At 50.2% G+C, this 20,389-nt stretch overlaps 9 protein-coding genes across 9 annotated transcripts; 6 read left to right on the forward strand and 3 right to left on the reverse strand.

The window, feature by feature from the left end:
- The first annotated feature begins 78 nt into the window (after nt 1–78).
- BJY04DRAFT_50946 (major facilitator superfamily domain-containing protein) lies at nt 79–2,041 on the forward strand. Its single transcript, XM_073720535.1, has one exon. It carries the CDS (start codon nt 292–294, stop codon nt 1,951–1,953), a length of 1,662 nt encoding a protein of 553 aa, XP_073572072.1. The 5' UTR covers nt 79–291; the 3' UTR covers nt 1,954–2,041.
- Nucleotides 2,042–2,422: 381 nt separating this feature from the next.
- BJY04DRAFT_50951 (cytochrome P450) lies at nt 2,423–4,502 on the forward strand. The gene is made up of 4 exons (XM_073720536.1): nt 2,423–2,851; nt 2,908–3,541; nt 3,601–3,923; nt 3,979–4,502. Exons 1-4 carry the CDS (start codon nt 2,633–2,635, stop codon nt 4,357–4,359), a joined length of 1,557 nt encoding a protein of 518 aa, XP_073572073.1. The 5' UTR covers nt 2,423–2,632; the 3' UTR covers nt 4,360–4,502.
- A 313-nt stretch (nt 4,503–4,815) lies between these two features.
- Nucleotides 4,816–7,349, forward strand: BJY04DRAFT_227402 (putative C6 transcription factor; the record flags this gene model as incomplete). Its single annotated transcript, XM_073718620.1, has 4 exons — nt 4,816–5,001; nt 5,055–5,174; nt 5,226–5,916; nt 5,961–7,349. Coding segments are annotated over 4 exons (2,110 nt in total), but the record flags the coding sequence as incomplete, so codon positions are not given.
- A 1,996-nt stretch (nt 7,350–9,345) lies between these two features.
- BJY04DRAFT_50969 (peroxiredoxin family protein) lies at nt 9,346–10,290 on the forward strand. The gene is made up of 4 exons (XM_073720537.1): nt 9,346–9,612; nt 9,696–9,859; nt 9,973–10,113; nt 10,168–10,290. The coding sequence occupies exons 1-4, from the start codon at nt 9,450–9,452 to the stop codon at nt 10,201–10,203; spliced, it is 504 nt and encodes a 167-aa protein (XP_073572075.1). The 5' UTR covers nt 9,346–9,449; the 3' UTR covers nt 10,204–10,290.
- BJY04DRAFT_50974 (uncharacterized protein) lies at nt 10,194–11,169 on the reverse strand. The gene has a single exon (XM_073720538.1). The coding sequence runs from the start codon at nt 11,044–11,046 to the stop codon at nt 10,378–10,380; it is 669 nt and encodes a 222-aa protein (XP_073572076.1). The 5' UTR covers nt 11,047–11,169; the 3' UTR covers nt 10,194–10,377.
- Nucleotides 11,170–13,757: 2,588 nt separating this feature from the next.
- Nucleotides 13,758–14,474, forward strand: BJY04DRAFT_217585 (HNH endonuclease family protein; the record flags this gene model as incomplete). Its single annotated transcript, XM_073716086.1, has 3 exons — nt 13,758–13,936; nt 13,994–14,165; nt 14,223–14,474. 3 exons carry the CDS (start codon nt 13,758–13,760, stop codon nt 14,472–14,474), a joined length of 603 nt encoding a protein of 200 aa, XP_073572077.1.
- A 559-nt stretch (nt 14,475–15,033) lies between these two features.
- On the forward strand, nt 15,034–16,249 carry BJY04DRAFT_187548 (putative hydroxybutyrate dehydrogenase). Its single transcript, XM_073711061.1, has 4 exons — nt 15,034–15,475; nt 15,569–15,918; nt 15,973–16,077; nt 16,147–16,249. Exons 1-3 carry the CDS (start codon nt 15,046–15,048, stop codon nt 16,027–16,029), a joined length of 837 nt encoding a protein of 278 aa, XP_073572078.1. The 5' UTR covers nt 15,034–15,045; the 3' UTR covers nt 16,030–16,077; nt 16,147–16,249.
- Nucleotides 16,250–16,479: 230 nt separating this feature from the next.
- Nucleotides 16,480–17,184, reverse strand: BJY04DRAFT_217587 (uncharacterized protein; the record flags this gene model as incomplete). Its single annotated transcript, XM_073716087.1, has 2 exons — nt 16,480–16,768; nt 16,829–17,184. The coding sequence occupies 2 exons, from the start codon at nt 17,182–17,184 to the stop codon at nt 16,480–16,482; spliced, it is 645 nt and encodes a 214-aa protein (XP_073572079.1).
- A 409-nt stretch (nt 17,185–17,593) lies between these two features.
- BJY04DRAFT_207120 (acyl--CoA ligase) lies at nt 17,594–19,532 on the reverse strand (the record flags this gene model as incomplete). Its single annotated transcript, XM_073713811.1, has 5 exons — nt 17,594–18,579; nt 18,639–18,741; nt 18,788–19,119; nt 19,176–19,436; nt 19,499–19,532. 5 exons carry the CDS (start codon nt 19,530–19,532, stop codon nt 17,594–17,596), a joined length of 1,716 nt encoding a protein of 571 aa, XP_073572080.1.
- Between the last annotated feature and the right edge of the window lie 857 nt (nt 19,533–20,389).

The raw sequence follows: 20,389 nt of genomic DNA on the forward strand, positions 1-20,389 counted from the left end.
TTAGTGGATGTTGGCCGTCAAAGACGTCTCTATTGGAGACTGAACCGGACCATGACGTCGATTCATTCTCTCCGCTGCTCAAACTGTCATACGGTGGGTTTGAATGCTGGTGTATAAAAGTGTGGGATCGATCGCTCGTTCCTGGGGTCGATGGGACTGTCAATCACGAGCGCCACTCTTGCGACCCGGGTTTTCTGGTAGTTCGGCTCTCTGTGGATCTTCTCTTCTGTCTAATATACTCTTTTCCTTCTAAGTTTTCAACTTACTTGGTCTTGAATAGGCCGTTGCGATATGGCAATTGAGGACGACCCTAAAAACCCCCTGCATGCTGGGATAGGTGCGGAAAAGAAGCAACATCCACTTGGTCAATCAACAAGTCCTACAAGACAGCCTGATAATACACATGCTGAACATGCCTCTCAATCATCGGATAGCGAAAGCGACTCTCGTGGGAAGGTCAGGCCGGATGGGAAGCGAGAACTAACGGAGGACGATGCCTATGATGCACTTGGTTTCTCTTTCCCTTCGTACAAGAAATGGACCATCCTCACGGTGATCTTTACCGTTCAGATGTCTATGAATTTCAACAGCAGTACTTATGCCAATGCGGTTCACGGCCTGGTGGAGGAATTTTCTATCAGCGAGCAAGCGGCCCGCGTCGGTCAGATGATCTTCTTGGTCGCATACGCTTTCGGATGTGAGCTGTGGGCACCGTGGAGTGAAGAGTTCGGTCGATGGCCTATTATGCAGCTCAGTTTGACCTTCATGAACATCTGGCAGCTCCCTTGTGCTCTGGCCCCGAACTTCGCGACGATGATTGTTGGTCGTTTCCTTGGTGGTCTCAGCTTGGCTGGAGGCTCAGTCACACTAGGGATGACTGCTGATATGTGGGAAGCTGATGATCAAGGCTTCGCTGTCGCATACGTTGTATTGTCATCGGTTGGTGGTACTACAATTGGCCCCTTCTTCGGTGGAATGATGGAGCAGTGGCTGCACTGGCGATGGAACTTCTGGATCCAGCTCATTTTCGGCGGCGTGACCCAGATCATGCATTTCTTCCTTGTTTGCGAAACTCGCTCAACAATCCTCCTCGATAAAGAGGCAAAACGTCGCCGCAAGTCTGGAGAAGACCCGAACGTCTACGGCCCTAATGAGTTGAAGGTCCCGAGACTCGAATTCAGAGAAGTTTTGCATATTTGGCGCCGACCTTTCGAGATGTTCCTCCGCGAACCAATCGTCCTGTTCCTCTCTCTCCTTTCTGGTTTCTCCGATGCATTGATCTTCACGTGTATCGAATCATTCGCCTTGGTCTTCGAGCAATGGGGTTTCGACGCTTTGCGCATCGGTCTCTGCTTCAGCACTATTCTCATCGGATACCTCATGGCCTACGCAATCTTCCTCCCCGACATCTGGCGCCAGCGCAAAATTCGCCGAGAACAAGGTGCTGCTGCCCGGTTGCCAGAACGTCGCCTCCTCCTTTTGCTCTTTATCGCCCCTCTTGAAACAATTGGTCTGTTCGGATTCGCGTGGACGACCATGGGCCCGGACTACAACCACTGGATTGTCCCTCACGTATTCGTGCTCATGATCGCCATCGCGAACTACGGAATCTACATGTCAACAATCGACTACATGGTTGCCGCCTACGGGCCTTATTCGGCCTCTGCAACGGGAGGTAATGGCTTTGCTCGTGACTTCCTTGCTGGTCTGTCAGCAATGTACGCGACGCCGATGTACACGAACATAGGTGGTAGGCTGCACCTGCAGTGGGCGAGTACGATTCTCGGTGTTCTTGCAATATTTGTCACGATTCCAATCTTTATATTCTACTGGAAAGGGCCGCAGATTCGTGCGAAGAGTAAATTTGCGCAGACACTTGCGGCGGATCGCGCGAGGAATGGCGGGAGGAGGGTCAGTCGGCTGAGTGCTGATGAGAAGCCATTCGAAGCTTGAGCTTGTGGGTTGCGAAAGAGGGCAAGGCTATCCTTTGAACGATTGGCTAAGACATGATTTATGACAGCGTGAGGTGCTGTATTTCTTTGTATATTGTTTGTATGATATCTTTGTATATTTATGTGTACTTTATAAAACTTTATTCTATTTGAGTTCCCTACCAGTCGCCTCATATTATGCTAATTGGTCGGCTTTTCAATGTAGACAAAAGGAAACTTCAAGTTTTCTGTTTGTATGCCGGCAGCTTGGTATCAACATATGTGTGTTCAACTTACGACAGAACCTATTTACTTTTCAAGCAAATAATAACATGAACAATCACTATTACTTTGCCTGACGCCTGCGCCTTCCGCAGTGGATCAGATCCGGGGGTAAGCGAAACCCGCGGAACCAAACACCGAAATCCCGCACTCAACCATGCGGAGACGAGCTGCCCTCCTGCAGCAGAACCACCGTCCCATGCGCTCTTTACCAGTATCTGATACAATATTCGGCTCTCGCATGTGCGGATGACGCGGAGACCTCTCCCAGAACTCGGAAATGCACCGTGCACTGATCCTCGCCCATGAGGGGTTGGATGGATATAAAGCTCCTTTCTTCTTGATTTTGCAGGTTACTACATTACTTGGATTAGCTTCTGGCATTACTTTCTGTCTTATTCTTTCTTTTATCTCTTAGCATGGCCCTTCAAACACTCGGAATCGTTGCCATCGCGCTAGTGTACCTCGTCATTCGCTACTTCAACCGCACAGATGTACCCAAGATCAAGGGTCTACCTGAGATTCCTGGTATACCTATCTTCGGAAACCTGATACAGCTGGGCGATCAGCATGCGACCGTAGCGCAGAAATGGGCAAAGAAGTTCGGACCGGTTTTCCAGGTCAGAATGGGAAACAAGGTGAGATACCCTTCGTTACCGGAACTCCGGTGTATGGTCGATTCTAATCGGTTCAGCGCGTTGTCTTCGCAAACACTTTCGACTCCGTTCGCCAGCTCTGGATTAAAGACCAGTCCGCGCTTATATCCCGTCCCACATTCCACACCTTTCATAGCGTCGTTTCTAGCTCGCAGGGTTTCACAATTGGAACGTCGCCGTGGGACGAGTCATGTAAGCGTCGACGTAAGGCCGCTGCTACAGCCCTGAACCGCCCCGCCGTGCAATCTTACATGCCCATCATCGACCTTGAATCAATGGCGAGCATTCGAGAGCTGTTCAAGGATAGCGCGAGCGGAACTGTGGATGTCAACCCGACTGCATACTTCCAGCGGTTTGCACTGAACACGAGTTTGACCTTGAACTACGGAATCCGGATCGAAGGAAACGTCGACGATGACCTGTTGCGTGAAATTGTGGATGTTGAGCGTGGCGTGTCAAACTTCCGAAGCACAAGTAACCAGTGGCAAGACTATATCCCTCTGTTGAGAATCTTACCTAAGACAAACAAGGAGGCCGATAGCTTCCGGGTGAGGAGAGACAAGTATCTCACTTATCTCTTGAATGTGCTCAAAGATCGCATTGCCAAGGGGACGGATAAGCCTTGTATTACGGGCAATATCCTCAAGGACCCTGAGGCGAAGTTGAATGATGGTACATACTTCCATCTTCCCTACACACTACCAAGGAGTTGCTAACATCATGATCCATAGCGGAAATCAAATCCATCTGCCTCACCATGGTCTCAGCCGGCTTGGACACCGTCCCCGGAAACCTTATCATGGGCATCGCATACCTCGCCTCCGAAGACGGCCAACGGATTCAAGAGCGCGCATACAAGGAGATTATGGAAGTCTACCCCAATGGCGACGCCTGGGAGAAATGTCTCGTGGAGGAGAAAGTCCCCTACGTCACAGCTCTTGTCAAGGAAACCTTGCGCTTCTGGACTGTCATCCCCATCTGTCTCCCTAGAGAAAGCACCAAGGACATTAATTGGAATGGCTCTGTTATTCCCAAGGGGACTACATTCTTTATGGTAAGTCACCTTTCCTTCTCTCTTTCTTCGTAATCATACTAACGGTTTTGAACAGAACGCATACGCAGCAGACTACGATGACACACACTTCACCTCCCCCCACGTCTTCTCCCCAGACCGCTATCTCACATCCGCAACAGACGGCTCCGGTACTCCCCACTACGGCTACGGCGCCGGTTCGCGAATGTGCGCTGGCTCGCATCTGGCAAACCGCGAACTCTTCACTGCATATGTGCGCCTGATCACGGCGTTTACAATGCACCCGGCCAAGATTGCGGGTGATCGGCCGATACTAGATGCGATTGAGTGCAACTCGATTCCGACGGCTTTGACCACGGAGCCGAAGCCGTTCAAGGTTGGGTTTAAGGCGAGGGAGCCGGAGGTACTCAAGAAGTGGATTGCAGGGAGTGAGGAAAGGACGAAGGATTTGAATTAGTTGCTTCTGTCCTTTCCACTAAAAGTGTGAGAATGGATGCGGAACTATGTATATACCAAATCGCGATGTTGGACGAAATTTGCATGTATAGAAACCTGAATATTTACACTCTAAAGAAGAAATAAAACTCACCAGATCCTAGATACCTACTTTCAGAATTCATGAGGATACAATAATGCAAAGTTGCAAAACAATGCACCTAAGCCCGCCACAAATCTTAGCCATCCCCACCGTCGAACTTCAGTTCGACCTGTTGATCGCCACAAAAAGCGCGGCACTCATTCCGCGCCTGAAATCCCCCGCATTTCCCCAGTTTTTTTCACGAACGCCGACCAGCCACTCTCGCGATTCCAATTTCCAACAAACCCCCCTGTCCTCCTACGTAACACGGCAATTTATTGATTTCTCATCTTTCTCCATTCCTGCTCTCTCCAAAACATCATTGCGCTTGACTGACATGAACCCGTCTATTTCCGCGCACCAACACCAGCACCAAAGTACGAGTATTTGGGAGCGGAGTCCCGAGGCGAGTGTTAGCGCTAGTGTCAATGGCGATAGGGATCGTGATCGAGCTGGCGAGAATGAGTTCGAGGCTGAACTAGTGCCGCGGAAGAGGAGAAGAAAGTATATTGCGAAGGCTTGGTGAGATCAGTGGAATCTTATCTCAATTCGGCGCTGATATGGTATTTCTGAAGCAACGAGTGCAAACGGCGGAAGATCAAGTGTAATGGGGAGCGGCCTTGTGTGAGATGTGGCAGGCAGCGGATATCATGCGTTTATGATAATGTTCATGAGCCGGGGGGAAATGAGACGAGGTGAGCGAGGTTTTGTGTATTCGGATCGGTCGGGGCTAATGGATTGTGTAGTGGGCTTGAGCGACTCTATGAGCAGATGAATGCTATGCAATCACAAATTAGCGCGCTGACCAGTGCTGTGCATTCCCTTACCCAGGCGAATGCCTCTGGAGCCGCAAGCAGTCGCCCTGAAGCTGGCTCCCGGTCGCATCGGCGTATTTCCATGGCTTCGAAGGAAATGGCTTTCCAAGGGCCTACTACATCAGCTTTCAGCTTTGACCTAGCCAAGTCGAGCCTCAAGGAGCGAGGGATTGAGGTGGAGCGCAATGAGGGCGACATGACGCGTGAACCGTCGCCGCTGCCGACTCCGCCGTCACCAAATCCATTAGGGTCATGTCACGCAGGAGATCCGCTATGGACCATCGGCAAGACGGAGGCCCTCCGACTGTGTCGGGTGTATGAAGAGGAAATGGGAGTTATGTATCCAGTTGTCGAACTGGATGAGCTCCTACATAACGTCGAGATTCTTTATAGACCGACCGACGTTGCGTCTTGGCCTCAAGCTCCTGCTTACTCGAACGACGGGAAGTTGGACAGCGACGACATCAACATCTTACGTCTGGTCTTTGCTTGTGCTCTGACGGCGGAGGCCAGCGGGAGTAGCGGGCTAGCTATGAGTCTGTTCGAAACAGTGCGAGATGCGGCGGTCAATTACGTCTGGGCTGTTCCTGAAATCAAGAGCATTACGCTGCTTGCGCTTGTGGTAAGTTACACTCCTGCATGGACCAACAGCTCTGACAAACGAAGGCAATACTATATTTCCAAATGGACGAGGAAACGTTAGCTTGGAGAACAATTGGCATTGTGGAACGCATGTGCTTGGAGAAAGGCCTACACCGGAGAGAAACCTTGAAGCACCCCACTATCTTGGCAGCTGGCAAAGACCGCGTGCTCAAGCTATTCTGGTCTGTTCGCGTGCTGGACCTCCGATGGAGCTTTGGCACCGGCATGCCCTTCGGTGTGGACGACTCCGACATCGATCCGTGGCTTCCAGAGCCTGAAGAGGACAACTCGTACCTGCGTGTCATGATTCGGTATAGCCGGATTGCTGCAAAAGTATGGAGGTTTATATCAGCATTCAACAACACCAATGAGATCAAAAAAGACGAGATGAACTACCTTGACTGGCAAGTCCTGCAGTGGGTCGCTGCCCTGCCAGATTCTCTTCGCTTGCGAGACCCATTAGGCTATGCAGAAGGCGAGTCCCGGAGCCTCCGTCGGCTACGCTGCTTGGTCTACCTTCGAGCAAACCAACTGCGCATGCTAATCCATCGTCCCGTTCTTCACTCGGCAGCGCATATGATGCGCTTTCCGACCGAGTCGCAAACAGTGGTCGACATGGCAAAAGACAGTATCCGGCTTGTAACGCAACTTCACGCATCGTCCGATATATACCAGTTGCAGCAAGTGGTCTTCAACTGGTTCTTGGTATCCGCATTAATGGCGCTGTTCCTCGCTGTTGCTCAGATACCGAGTCAGTACAGCACTGGCTGTCGGGAGGAGTTCTATATGGCACTCGAGCTGGTCAAGGGGGTATCCACTCGATCGTACATCTCGCGTCGGCTTTGGAAGTCAATCAAGGGCCTTCGTCGACTCGGGCCTCAACTAATGCATCGTCATGCCGAAGGTGAGGGTGCTGCCGCGACCGAAGCAATCGTTGATCAAGCTGTAACATCAAGTGTTCAGAGCCAAACACCAGACGGCGCTCAAATGACCCAGGAGTTGAAGGAGTGGTTTGAGGCTGTGGGAAACTTGGAAGACCAGATCATGGGCGTGGGCGTAGGCCTCGATGCCTTTCAGGAGGGATACATGCTAGATTACAACACTGAGCTCTCCAGCATGATGAAGGATTGCTTCTGATGCGCGCAGTGTTTGATGGGATTGAAATGTCTAGGAGGAAAATACGTTCTACAGCGAGCTATCATTTCTTGCCTTGTACGGCAGGACACCTGCTCGACTACTCTCCTCACAGGGAAGGCACCAATATTAGGCCACCTTGCCGGCAACGCCGTTACCGGTCAGCGCGCCGGAAATCGGTGTGACTCCCTACCGATAGAATATAGGTAGGTAGATAATGCCTCTCGGACGGTCACCATGATGCTCAATCGATGCAGAGTCTACAGTCAGAGACTGGACCTCCTAGAGATTGCGTTGACGCCTTCCTTTACGAGAAGATGCTGTTGGCTCTGGACTCGCTTCCGGCACCATCACTGGTCTCCTGGAACAGTCTTAGGTTCCCTCTGGATAGTTCTACGATATTCCTAGGACGATATTCTGACGCTGATTCATTGCAAGGTTGCATCGCTGCATAGAGAGTTCCAAGGTTGCCTGAAGTTAGGGCATAAGTCGATTTGTCCAGAGCATACGTCCGGTGGTGAATGTACGTTTGGATGACGACCCCCAGCCATTATATATTCATCTTCCCCTCCGTCTTCCCCTCTCTCTTTCCTTCCCTCTTCATCCTCCTTCCTCATCTTATTTTCTATCTATTCGCATTTCGTTTCATCTCGCTTATCTCGTCTATCTACTGTATCTATGCCATCTAGCTCAATGACATCTATCTCTGATCTCGTCCTATCTTGCTTACTTCTCTGGTCTGATTTTGAGGCATCTTCGTCAGTTCTTCGCATCTTCGCTCTTGTGTTCGTCATCTTCTCTCTTCTGACTGCAATCGATTTTGCATCTACTTGCTTTTTCCTCAATTTCCTGCATGTGTTTGGTGTTTGAGCATCTTTAGCACGTCTTCAGGTTTCCCCCTTCCAATCTGCTGCTTACTCTTGCATTTACGTTCTTATTTACTCTGACATATCTAACACATTTGTAGTCGATTTGTCTGCGCATCTGGCTGTTGTTCTCTGCTTTCCCATCTATCCATGATATTTCTATCGTTCTCTGTCTGCACATTTGGTGGCTGATTTGCTCGTGTAGTTTTGCCTGTTGATCTAACTCTCGACTGCTCATCTGTCTATTCATCTATTGACTGTTCTCTGCTTGTTATATGCTTCATGTTCTACCTTCTTCTACTTCGTTGTCAACTTCTCTATCTGTCTTGACATCATCCTTGTTGATCTATTTGTGTTCTTCTTCCTGTGTTCGCCATCTACTTCGTTATATCCTCTTTCTGCCATCGAGTTCTTTATCTACTTTTGTGTAATATGCTGCTTTCTGTTTACTAATCTCCTTGCTTTCTGCCTGCCCACCTTGTTGCTCTGTGTGCTCATCTTGTTGTTCTCTGCTTGTTGATCCTGTTGTTTCAAACTACATTCCGTTACTATTTTTGCATATCTTGTTGTGTTTCTGCTCCTCTATCCATTGATATGTCTGCAACCTTCCTCCCATTTTGTTGCCATATATTTTCATCTCGGAGCCCTATCTGCCACCTCTTGACTAACCTCTAGTTTGCATTTGGTTGCTTTATTTGTCTGACTTATCTGCATCTTCTTGGATTACTTCTGTCGTCATCTGTGTTGCACTGTTAATTTTCTGCGCTATTTGCCTTCGCTTCACTCTCTTGACTTTACCTGCCATATATCTGCATTTACTTGCCGTCTACTTCCATTTACTTTCATTTATTGAAGTTGGAGATTTCCAGCCAGCGCTGATCTAACTATATACTCCTCATTTGCTGCAGCTACTTGTTGTTGATACTAGCTTGCTTCGTTTCTTGGATATCCCTTACCCTATCGTGCTATCTATACTGCCATATATTACTATCTACCTGACAGCTTAATATACTTTGCCATTTGATGTCTGATATCTTGACCATCTCAGCCATCTGATAAGCATGCATAGAGATATCTTGCCATATTCTGCCACCTACATAATGTGTTCTTGCTTTTTCGGTCTACCCACGATGTGCCTGGGAGGACGTTTATGATCCTCTTGGCCCCATTGTGGAATGCGGGGTGCCCATGGAGGTATTCAGGCCTGTTTTTGCTCTCCGTCAGATGGCGAAGGTCGCTGCTGCACTCAGAAGTGAAAAAAGACGAGTGACCTTGAGTATCACGATATTTCCACAACGATTGCGCTAACAGATCCACAGCAACAGGATTAAATGCTGCGCCTCTGGTTGGTCAGCGACGTCGTTTTTCGTGGTCCTGATGGCGGAGGCCTCCGATCCCCGCTGATAAAGCTCCCAAGCTACGGACAGTGACACTCCAACAACCCCGCACTCAACCAAATCTCACCTCTCTTCAGCTTCAATCAATCTCAATTGCATCAACGACCGATTACAAGATGGCTCCCCTCAAGTCTGGTGACCAATTCCCCCCCGACGTCACCTTCCAGTACATTCCCTGGACCGAAGAAGGTAGCGACATTACCTCTTGCGGGATCCCGATCGCATACCGTCCCTCGAAAGAATGGGCGGATAAAAAGGTCGTTTTGTTCTCTGTGCCTGGTGCGTCCCTCGTTCTCTCTATTCCTCCCTCAAAAACAGATAAATATGTAGTATATAGAGGCTAACGGATGACTTGGCGATAGGCGCTTTCACCCCAACCTGCTCCGTCAACCATCTCCCCGGGTACATCGCGAAGCTCGCGGAACTGAAGGAAAAGGGTGTGGATGTCGTTGCTGTTGTCGCCTCGAATGATCCCTTTGTTATGAGTGCTTGGGGCAAGGCCAATAAGGTCCAAGGGGAAGACATTGTACGTCTTTCTCAACGCCATCTCCCCGTTTTAGTCTTAGGGTCCTCCCTTACTGCTACCCTAATGTCTGAAGTATTGATAGACTCTGATGGCTAATTCTGTTTGTGTAACAGCTCTTCCTTTCTGACCCCGAAGCGCGCTTCTCCGAATCAATTGGGTGGGCGAATGCTGGACGGACTGGACGATACGCGATTATTATCGATCACGGCAAGGTTACATATGCGGATATCGAGACCAAAAGGGGTGCTGTTGAGGTATATCTTTTCCTTTCTTTAGCTTCTCGGGGATAGCTGCTAACTGGGTAATAGGTATCTGGCGCGGACGCAATCCTGGCTCACCTGTGAGGGGACGAAGCATGTATTTAATGAGCCCAACCGCGTACAAGGGATGGTCACTTGTCCCATACTACCCTGACACAAAATCAAGTATATCGAAGTGGCTCAGTTGCAACTCATGGCATAAGTAAAAGAAAACTAATCGTACAGGAACGTCTCAATTCAAGCAAAAGCTAGGCGAGTTTAAACAACCATAGCAGCTCCGAGAGCAAGCAAGCCAACAAGACCCATGTTCAATCCTCCAAGCAAACTAACAGCCGCGTCCTCCGGACGCACCTGGTTCTCATAGGGGTCAGGGTAGCGATCAACGTCATTCGCACTAACGTTGACCACAGTGTAAGTACCATCAATGCGCGGGAAGCCATCTTCACGCCACAAAGGCGCGCAGACCTCAACCGCCGTCTCGTTATCCACACCCTCACTGCAGTTTCCGACAGTACCAGTGTAACAGAACTGGTAAGCCGTGAAGTTCAAGTATGCAGACTGACCAGGCTCCAGAATCCTTGTTGTATCGATCGCGCCAGCGATAGAGGCATTGAAGCCCGGCGCCTCGAGGGTGCTGTTGTCGACAGTGGACTGCACGACCTCGGCGAAGTTGACGATGTTGAGGCCTGTGATGTTGACATTCGCGGTGTACTGGGCGTCGCCGCTGGCAGTTAGAGCGCAAGTAAGGTTGGATTCATTCTCGGGGCAGGTTCCGGCAGCGCCGACACGCTCGGGAGGGTAGGTGGAAATAGAAGCTGGGTTGTTGTCCCAGTTGAAGACGGAGCAGTTGGCTGCGTTGGACTGCGCATTGGCGGCGGTGAGGAGGAGGGAGGAGAGGAGAGCTGTTGTGGAGATTTGGGAGAGCATGTTGGCGGTTGTTGGAGCTGTCTGTCTGGATAGGACGTACTTGTTATCTGTCTCGAGTCAGAGAGAAAAGTCTCGCTCAGTGACGGATTCGCCGACCTATAAGTACTCCACGCCGTGGACCCCGAACACGACTCAGGGTCAGGATTCAGCCTTCATTTCCAAGGAGGCAGTGTTCGCCTCCGTCCCATCTTGCACGGTAGCCGGTTAAGCTTAAGCGCAGCGCAAGGCAGCCCAGCCCTGTTTACTGGAGTATAGTTGGGGGCCAAAGGTGTCTGACTGCGGAGACGATCATCGCTAGTCTTGGGGCCGGCTATGCCTATTCGTTGACACTGGGGGCGCCAAGCGCACGTTGCTCTGAACCCTGTGGCTCGACGTCATTTGGGGGCCGGATCTGCGCAAGCTGTGATGTCACAATGTAAGGGGTCAGATGAAGCATCAGGAGAGAAGATTGCAGATGATGGGGTGTGACCGGGAAGTGAGGGAACAGGTTGCTTGGCTGGTGAGATATGAGATAATGGCAGCGGTGGTGTGTTGTTCAGCCTGTGTTGAGTAAGGTGTTGGTAGTGCATCCTTTGGTGCGGCGTTTAAATTGCCAAGAATGGCTAATGGTCTGGTACTCTGGTAGCAAGGCAGTTTCCAGACTATGAAGATAGAGAAGAGGCGTATTTGATTTCATGAGGCAATCTAAGTTCTTGCAGATAATGTTGGATTTGGGTCGGGGACAAATCGCTCATTCTCTACTAGGACGTGGAAGCCTGACCCCGAGCGCTCCGAGCCCCGGACTCCATCACCCCAAGCTTCTCCATCTGTAGCTCTAGCCTCCAGGCCACCTGCTCATTCTGCGCTTTACTCTACCCTTGAAGCCATCAAGGCTAGCTCAAGAGGACTGACTCTCTTTATGAAGTACTCGCACTAGCTTACCTACTACCGTTTCAGCCACTAGCTGGTCCAATCTCGCAACCTCTTCGGTGCCGTCTTGCTAGCCGTGACGGCCTCAAAGAGCCCCTACAGATATGATAGTGAACTTTCATTCCTCTTGATGGTGTCTGTGCTCCTCCCTTACCGCTGATTGACACAGCCTTCGACCGGTTCCTGCTAATACCTTTTCAGGTTGACGCATCAGCGGTCAGAAATGTGTTGGCCAGCGTGTTGCTCATCATACCTTTGCACCATCCTGGTCAATTGCAGCGCATCAATTTGCTCTTCCTGATCTGTCGAGAGGCTTCAAAATGCCACAGACGTTTTACAAGGCGGTGATCGTTGACTGGGAGTAATATTCGCCATGTGAGAACGGGACTTATTCAGAGGTCATGACAGGAAACGAACGCGGTGTTCAGGCTGAGGAATATGCTCAACTTCTGTGAGTGGACCTTATGGGAAAGTATAGTATGAAATTCGCCCTGGAGTTGCCGTCGCTTGCCTCTGCAAGTAGCCAGACTATCTGTGAGTTAGGTACTTGCCTTGCTTGCGCGGGAGTCAACTGCCGCTGCCGACTGGCGACGCTAACAGGAGAGGGTTCGCAGTATGCTTTTGATGTTTTCATATGACTATCTCCATGCATTATCCAGGGTGAGCCGATGAGCCCCCCAAGGGCGTCTCCCCTCAATGGAGAAGCCTCGAGTGTAAAATGGCAGAGCCCAAGCTCCGCACTCTTCAACCCTTCAACCCGAGACAGAAGACTTCTGGGTTCAGTTGCACCAGACGTGAGTCTTGTTTTCAAATGCTCTTATAGTTTCCATTTAATTAAAATGGTTGCTTAGTGCTTGCGATTTGACCCGAACTCGATATTACTCACCGTCTGGCGCAACCGATAAACAAGACCATGAGAGTCTGCGGCACATTGGTTCGCTCTTGACACAGTTCATACCGCGCTGCAGCTTATCCCATTTGAGACCTCCACGGCGCCCTCCGACGCGGATAAAAAGAGCGCTATTGATGCCTCGGCACTAATGCCCTCTTGCCTGAAGAACAGCAGGGCGCGGATTCAAGGGCAGGGAGCAAGGAAGTGTCTTGCCGTTAGTTCGAAGGACGGCAAAGCACGGATGGGATAATCAACTCCGGCGACTGGGCTGGAGCGGGGGCGTGGGGTCATTCGGACTTGGTACCTGACTTGAGGTTATCCCGACCTGATGCTATTCACGTTCTCAACCGTGCAGAACACGATTCGACAAGCAAAATCAAAACGACTGGGAAATTAATCTATTACGGGTCGGCGATTATCTAGTCAGAACACTGATAAGCTTGTCGCATGCAAGAAGCTGTTGGAGAACCGCACTGCCAAGCAAGGACTGTGTGAAGAATCCCCGCCTTGTACCTGTCTGAGAGGCATTGGCGACGATCAAAAGAAGTTTCGGCGTCGCAAGCACACCTTCCTCGCCAATGAATTTGCTTTACCAAGAGATACTGTCAGCTTGGTGGAAACTCCGATGTAACCACTCTTCTGCACCCCCTCCGATGATCGCCATCTGACAGACGAATCAGCGCATTCCTTGCACGGCGTGGCCAGCGCAACCGCCATAGATAGGGTATCGCCAGATATGACCGCGCTCGCACTTGCATAAGGGGTAACCACACATTCCGCATCTTCACGCGTGAGCACCAACCTTCGCGCCCGGTCCGAAGAGGTCAGTTTCGAATCGAAAAAGCATATAAGACGACTCGCGCCCGCACCAAAGTTGATCTCCAAGCCCGCAACAATCGCAATCATCGCAATGGCCCGAAGCATCCTGCATCTTATCCTCGCCGCGTCCGCAACCCTGGTGGGTGCCACCCCTCCCGGTATCCCATCAGCCTCGGTCGCGCAAACCCAGCTTGACGCGCTCACCGTCGGGACCGGCGCAAGCTCTGGTTACGACCGGGATCTGTTCAATCACTGGATCAACCAGGGAGAGTAAGTTTAGCCTGAACCTTACGCCAATGCGTCGAGCTATCGTTAATAGCTCACAAGTGGCTGCAACACCCGCGAACTCGTCCTAGTCCGCGACGGCACCAACGTTCAGACCGATTCCGCCTGCCGATCTACCAGCGGATCGTGGTACTCGGAGTATGATGGAGACACCTGGACCCAGGCCAGCGATGTCGACATTGATCATGTTGTTCCTTTGGCAAACGCTTGGAGGGTGAGCCTATTTTCAAACCTTTGTTGTAGCAGATTGGGCGCGAGCTGACTTTCCTAGTCCGGAGCTTCGGATTGGACTGATGATGAGCGTGAGGCTTTCGCCAACGACTTGAGCATTCCTCAACTTATTGCCGTGACGGATAATGTGAACCAGGCCAAGAGCGATGCGGGCCCAGAGGAGTGGCTGCCTCCTCTGACCTCTTACCACTGCACCTACGGAAGGATGTGGATTAACGTCAAGTACACATATGGACTGATGGTCAACAGCGCCGAGAAAAGTGCTCTCCAGGACCTGTTGGCGACCTGCTAGAAACATATGAGTATTTGTACGAACCATACAGCAATATACCTACCTAGAGATGGACCCACGATTGATCGCTTCAGTCCAAGCCCAGTGTAAAGGCTCCTCCAGGCTGCAAGCCACTGAAGTAGTTGACCTCCGAAGCTCTTCCCCAGAGAGCAACTCCGGATCTTGACTGAGAATGGCTTTCTTCCAGCCAGGCCCCTAGTGTACCAGGCCAAACTTATTACGGTATGTGATTCGGTCTACCTATTAAATACTCAACCAGATAGTTACATCATCCACCTTTCAGAATATCTATCGACCGCCGCCCAGACCCAAACACACGCCCAGGCTGAGCAAAGCCACCATTTAACGAGAGCGACATATTGCAAGGCAGCCAGTTCGAGACCATCATTGGCTCCGCAAGAGCTTCCAACATAGCTCGGCTTTCTCACGTCAGCCCTCCAGCGTATCTAATCCAAGCGGCTACTAAATTAGCGTATGTAGTTAGCTCAATACGCAGCAGGCAATCAGACACTATAAACGCCCAAGTCCACCCAGGTTCGTACCTTGTCACTAAACTCACAAAACCTACAAAATGAAATCCGTCCTCATAACCGGCTGCAGCAACGGCGGCCTCGGCTGCGCGCTTGCCTTTGCCTTCCAGAAGCGAGACTTCCATGTCTTCGCAACCGCTCGCTCTATCTCGAAAATGTCGGACCTGTCTGATCTTCCCAATATCACCTTCTTGGCACTAGATGTGACAAAACCCGACCAAATTGCCGCCGCTGTGTCTGTTGTCTCAGAAAAGACAGGCGGCACCCTCGATTATCTTATCAACAACGCTGGTAATAACCGATACATGCCTGTCCTCGATGAAGACCTCGACGCCTGTCGTGCACTGTTCGAGATCAACGTCTGGGGGTCCTTGGCCGTCACGCAGGCGTTCGCAGAGCTTGTTATCAAAGCCAGGGGTGTCATCGTTGGGGTTTCGAGTGTTGGTGGGCATTTTAACACGCCTTATATGGGTATGCCGTCTTCCCTCTTTCCCTGTTTTTTGTTTACCTCATTCCCAAGGGAATTGAAGCTTCGAAGAATCGAAAAATACTAACATGGTACAGCAACTTATGCCGCGACCAAACGCTCCTTCGAAATCTACCTCGACACCCTGCGCCTTGAACTTTCGCCTTTCGGGGTCAGAGTCGTTTCCCTAGTTACGGGGGCCGTAAAGTCCAACGGAAATTCCTACTTCGAGGACCTTGCTCTCCCGGAGAACAGCCTCTTCAAGCCGGTCGAGGAACAGGTTCTCGCACGTGCAAAGTGGGAGGATGGAGTTCCAAGAGAGGAGGCGCAGAAGTGGGCGGATAGGGTTGTAAAAAGGCTTACCAGTGGCGCTTCGGGGCATCTTTGGGAGGGGATCGCGGCCGGGACGATGTGGTTTATGGAGAGGGTTGTACCGTTTTGGATAATGGTATGAGTGGTTTCTGATGTTCTACGAGACTATGAAGTGCTGATTATCATGCAGGATAGGTTGGTTGCAATGGGAACGGGGCTGGGTAAGTTGGGGAAGAAGGAGGAGTAATCGAAACCTAACACAGAGCCACCGATGCAACCCGGACCAACCGTTGAGGTAGGTTGGAATTGCAAAGGTTGCAACCTAGAGTTGACTACAATAAACCTAACTCCATGTGGTTACTAGGTCTCAAGACTCGTATGTGGTCTACAGTAGTTGTTTTTCGAGGTCGCTAAAGCCAGTTCAACATAGTATAGGATTGTCACTGAACTATGATCCCTTCTTTATATCTCAGTGAATTTTTGGATCTCATGGGCACTCTAGGTTATGTATACTGGTAGAAAATCCCATGCTCTATCAGGTACATATGGCCGGGGATGATTTGCTACAGGCAAGTGATCGTAGTCTCCGTGCAGTCAAAGTACTTGGGATCAGATGGTCCAAAAAGAAAATCCGGCGTAATTTTAATGCAGTACTACATGAATAAGACTTCTAGGCTATATAAATTCCTATAATCTGCTATTCAGGCCTTGGAGGTTGAGCTTTGCTTGCGCGGAGGCGGACTGCCAGCTCGTCTGCAGACTTTCTTGCACTTCGAATGGCCGCCGAAAGTCTAGCCCGTTTATTGCTTCTAGGATTCTTGACCTCAACTACAGGACTTGGAAGCTTTATACGACTAATGTCCTCCTCTCTGGGCACGCGACTGGCAAGATCGGGCCCATACTTATGAGGACAATCACAGTCGAGTCTGATGGCATAAATGGCCTTGATGCTCAAGGAGAAGGTGCCCGATTGCTCGTCGTTCGTGCTACAGTCATAAGCATTAGACAGCAGAGAGAAAAGAGAAATCAAAGAAGTGTCACCATACTTTCGAATGATAATACCAAAGCCTCGAACGTTTCGCTCACCCAAGGTTCGTATCGTATCAGCGCCCACGTCTCGACGGGTAGGAACCAGACGATCAAATCGGATAATTCTTTTCACGGACTCTTCTTCTACTGTATTCTTGTTCTCTGGTTCGTCCGAAGCCTCGCCTCCAGAGTCCGTCTGCGTCTTGGCCTTCAATTCCTCCCGTTCAGCTGTCGTTGCGCCACGAAACTGCCCCTCGAACCCAAAGGCTCTCTCGTCCTCCATCACAATAGCATACGTTCTGTCATCTGCCCATGCGATCTCAATTTCCAGGGCATTGTAGCCGAGCAGGTCAAAGTGGGTTCGCGGCGCCATTGTATGCACTGCTGCAAAGGAAGAGGTATCGAGGGATTTCCGATCAAGCCATCCGTGAAATTGAGTTTCGCCGACGTGAGGATAATTATCGATGTGGGCATAGGCGATGCCATGAACGACACGGCTGTGGGTCGTTCTCCAGTCGCCAGACCATTCGCTTAGATCTTCTGTTATCTTACAGATGTGATTTGCGGTTTTGGTAGGAAGATGACCAACCTGCCGCCTCGGAAGAGGAGTCTGCGGGCTGTGATGTGCTCTTTCTCTGTGCAGTCCATGATAAGATAATATGTAGTTCAGTAGGGATATGAATAGGTATATAGGTGAGGATAAGGGAGCGTGGTGGTCAGCAAAGGTATGTTGTAGAGGTGTGTCTGTTGAGAACCTAAGGTACTGTGATGGTTGACACCACCTACAGCTTCGCTCTTGCCCTCTCGTCTCGGACCACCACTCTCTTCTCATCCCCAGACCTGGTCTTCTCTTTGTCTCGCAGAACACGTCGAAGAATCTTTCCACTTGCGGATTTGGGCACCTCATCCAGGAATTCCACTTCGACAACCCACTTATGTCTCACTTTCTTCTGCTTGACGTACTCAATCAGGTCACGCCCAATCGCTAAAACGCCATCCGCCGTGTCAAGTCGCTCTCGCGCAGCAGCTTTCAACACGACATACGCCTTTGGCTTCTCCCCAGCATAGTCATCCGGAACGGAAGTCACTCCAACATCCTCCACAGCAGGGTGTCCAAGAAGCAGATCTTCAATCTCCGCCGGCGATACCGCAATGCCTTTCACCTTGATCATCTCCTTGATTCTGTCGGTAATCACGATGAAACCCTCTTGATCCATGTACCCTACGTCTCCTGTATGCAACCAGCCCCCCTCATCAAACGTTTCTTTTGTTGCCTTTTCATTCCCCAGGTACCCCATGACAATCTGTGGTCCTCGTGCGAGGATCTCACCCTCCTCGCCTACACCTAGCTCCTTTCCTGTCTCCACGTGGATGACCTTCACCTCGGTGTTTGCGACGATCATACCTCCGCGTTGCGCGTACTCGTACGATTGTTTCTCCGGGGGGTGAGCGGTGATACAGCTACACGATTCGGTCATGCCGTATCCCTGCTTGAACCCCGTCCATGGAAAGCGGCTCTGGAGTTTCTGCAGGATTTCGCCAGAGATGGGCGCCGCACCGGACGAAAATCGCTTCACGTGCGAGAGGTCGTATTTGGTTACAACGGGATCTTGGAGAAGGCGGATTATGATTGGTGGGACGGAGAGGATCTCTGTGATTTGGTACTCGACAATGGTCTTCAGCATTGATTCCATGGTGAATGAGGGGAGCATAAAAACGGTGGAGTTGCGGATCACTGGGAGGTGCATCTGATGAACAAGGCCGGTGACTTTGTTGACTCTGTTAGTCAAGACGAGGGTGTCGGCGAAGACAACAGTGTTGGCTTACTATGGAATAGAGGCAATACGGCTAGAGATTTCTTGGTGTCTTCGTGGGTGAGTTGGATGATTTGCATGCATTGTGCAATCACATTATGGTGAGAGATCATGACCTTGAAAATCATCAGCGCTGACTCGTGGCACCCCTTACCTACTTACAGCCTTAGGAAGACCTGTCGTTCCGCTACTGAAGCTCAAAAAGCCGCAGATGTCTCGGTTGGTTCTACCCTCTGGAAGCCTATACGGCACAGCTTGTCCCCCAGGTCCATACCGCTTGCCTTTTTGTACGAGCTGTTGAACAGATGTATACTCTCCCTCCTGGCCTTCGAGGAGGAAAATGCGCTCAGGCGGTATACCAGCGTTCTTCGCGGCTGGAATAGCGACATGCATCGAGGAAGGAACAGTCATCAAAAACTTTGCTCGAGCTGTCTTGAGGGCGTACGTCATCTCCTCGATGTTGTATGCCGGCGAAGCGCCGGATATTATACCACCTACATAGATGTCAGTGTCCTGATTCAATCGCGTTGAACGACGTTCGCAAGCGTACCGGCACGGACAGTCGCCAGCATGGCAACAGGATACCATATGGTGTTTGGACTGAATAGAGCCACTGTATCGCCTGGCTTCAGTCCATAGTTGACCACCAACGCCGTTGACACGAATGTTGTGAGCTCCTTAAGGGAGTCATAGCGGATCTGCTCTTTCGTGATGGCGTTTACGAACGATCCAAGCTCTTCGGGCTTGTATTCTCGCAATGGCGAGTACTTCGACTCAAAAAGCCACTCCCAGATCGGAATGTCAGTCGGTACTATGTAGTGGTGTAGGTCAGCACGCGCTTCTTTCAGGGCAATGAATCCGGGTGGTAAGTACTGTCGACGCGCGGTCTTTGGGACGTAAAAATCATTCTTCTTGGGTTCGGTCTGTCGTCTGAGTTAGGAGCATGACTTAGACATTGACATCGATGACAGCTGGGTTATTTAAGCACTGACTTGTTCAGTGTGGAGAAGCGGGGAAAGCCCTGATATGGCCCGAGGTTTGGTATACCCCGCATTTTGAGGCCGGCTATAGGAGCCGCAGCAAGGAAACAGCATTACAAAGACGACTTATATTTGCTGTTCCTTGGTTATGGACAATGAAGATAGGCTTGGGTGTTAGGGTACTCTTGGGGTTCTGGGATTAGAAGGCCCGTAAAGCGCCATGGGACCTAAAGGTGGTCCTGAACGGCTTGTACAGGCTTGAAGAACGTTCAAAAGTTAGTAGGAACATTGATGTATATAGTTACAGGCATATAACATTCAAGCATTCTGAGCATGCCAGGATACTCCTGAGTACTAGCATACAGAAGGATTGAGAAATCAACAATAAAGACTTTTATCTCTTCCTAACTTGATAGAGTGCGTGGTTAATATATTAGTATATTGAAGCTTCCAACTAAGTCCTAGTAGTTGACCTTCGGCATGTAGGCTACTCTTATCAAGTAGTTACTGTGAGTATGTTTTGATTTAGGTCTTGACGGCCAGCAATCCCGGAATCACGGTAGGATTGTTTGTAGAAATATATATACAGCTCAGGAAATGTTTCAACTGTTGATAAAGACAGAAAAACCACAAAGTAAATGCAGATAGCTAGAAGTCCCATATTAATAAGTACTAAGTATATGATTCGATCATCCCACTAGTCATTTATGTATTAAAATGACCCTGTCAGCTCCCACAACAGTCACTCGTGATCTTGTTGTATGGTGTATGGATGAACTTGAGT

Source organism: Aspergillus karnatakaensis (assembly GCF_047715665.1).
Source record: "Aspergillus karnatakaensis strain CBS 102800 unplaced genomic scaffold BJY04scaffold_20, whole genome shotgun sequence".
Taxonomy (NCBI): domain Eukaryota; kingdom Fungi; phylum Ascomycota; class Eurotiomycetes; order Eurotiales; family Aspergillaceae; genus Aspergillus; species Aspergillus karnatakaensis.

Coding starts and splice junctions, on each gene's coding strand:
- BJY04DRAFT_50946 (XM_073720535.1), top strand. CDS start 292: ATGGCAATTGAGGACGACCCTAAAAACCCCCTGCATGCTGGGATAGGT.
- BJY04DRAFT_50951 (XM_073720536.1), top strand. CDS start 2,633: ATGGCCCTTCAAACACTCGGAATCGTTGCCATCGCGCTAGTGTACCTC. Junction 2,852..2,907: donor AGGTCAGAATGGGAAACAAG/GTGAGATACCCT, acceptor TAATCGGTTCAG/CGCGTTGTCTTCGCAAACAC. Junction 3,924..3,978: donor AGGGGACTACATTCTTTATG/GTAAGTCACCTT, acceptor GGTTTTGAACAG/AACGCATACGCAGCAGACTA.
- BJY04DRAFT_50969 (XM_073720537.1), top strand. CDS start 9,450: ATGGCTCCCCTCAAGTCTGGTGACCAATTCCCCCCCGACGTCACCTTC. Junction 9,613..9,695: donor CGTTTTGTTCTCTGTGCCTG/GTGCGTCCCTCG, acceptor ACTTGGCGATAG/GCGCTTTCACCCCAACCTGC. Junction 10,114..10,167: donor CCAAAAGGGGTGCTGTTGAG/GTATATCTTTTC, acceptor ACTGGGTAATAG/GTATCTGGCGCGGACGCAAT.
- BJY04DRAFT_50974 (XM_073720538.1), bottom strand. CDS start 11,046: ATGCTCTCCCAAATCTCCACAACAGCTCTCCTCTCCTCCCTCCTCCTC.
- BJY04DRAFT_187548 (XM_073711061.1), top strand. CDS start 15,046: ATGAAATCCGTCCTCATAACCGGCTGCAGCAACGGCGGCCTCGGCTGC. Junction 15,476..15,568: donor TTTTAACACGCCTTATATGG/GTATGCCGTCTT, acceptor AACATGGTACAG/CAACTTATGCCGCGACCAAA. Junction 15,919..15,972: donor TTGTACCGTTTTGGATAATG/GTATGAGTGGTT, acceptor ATTATCATGCAG/GATAGGTTGGTTGCAATGGG.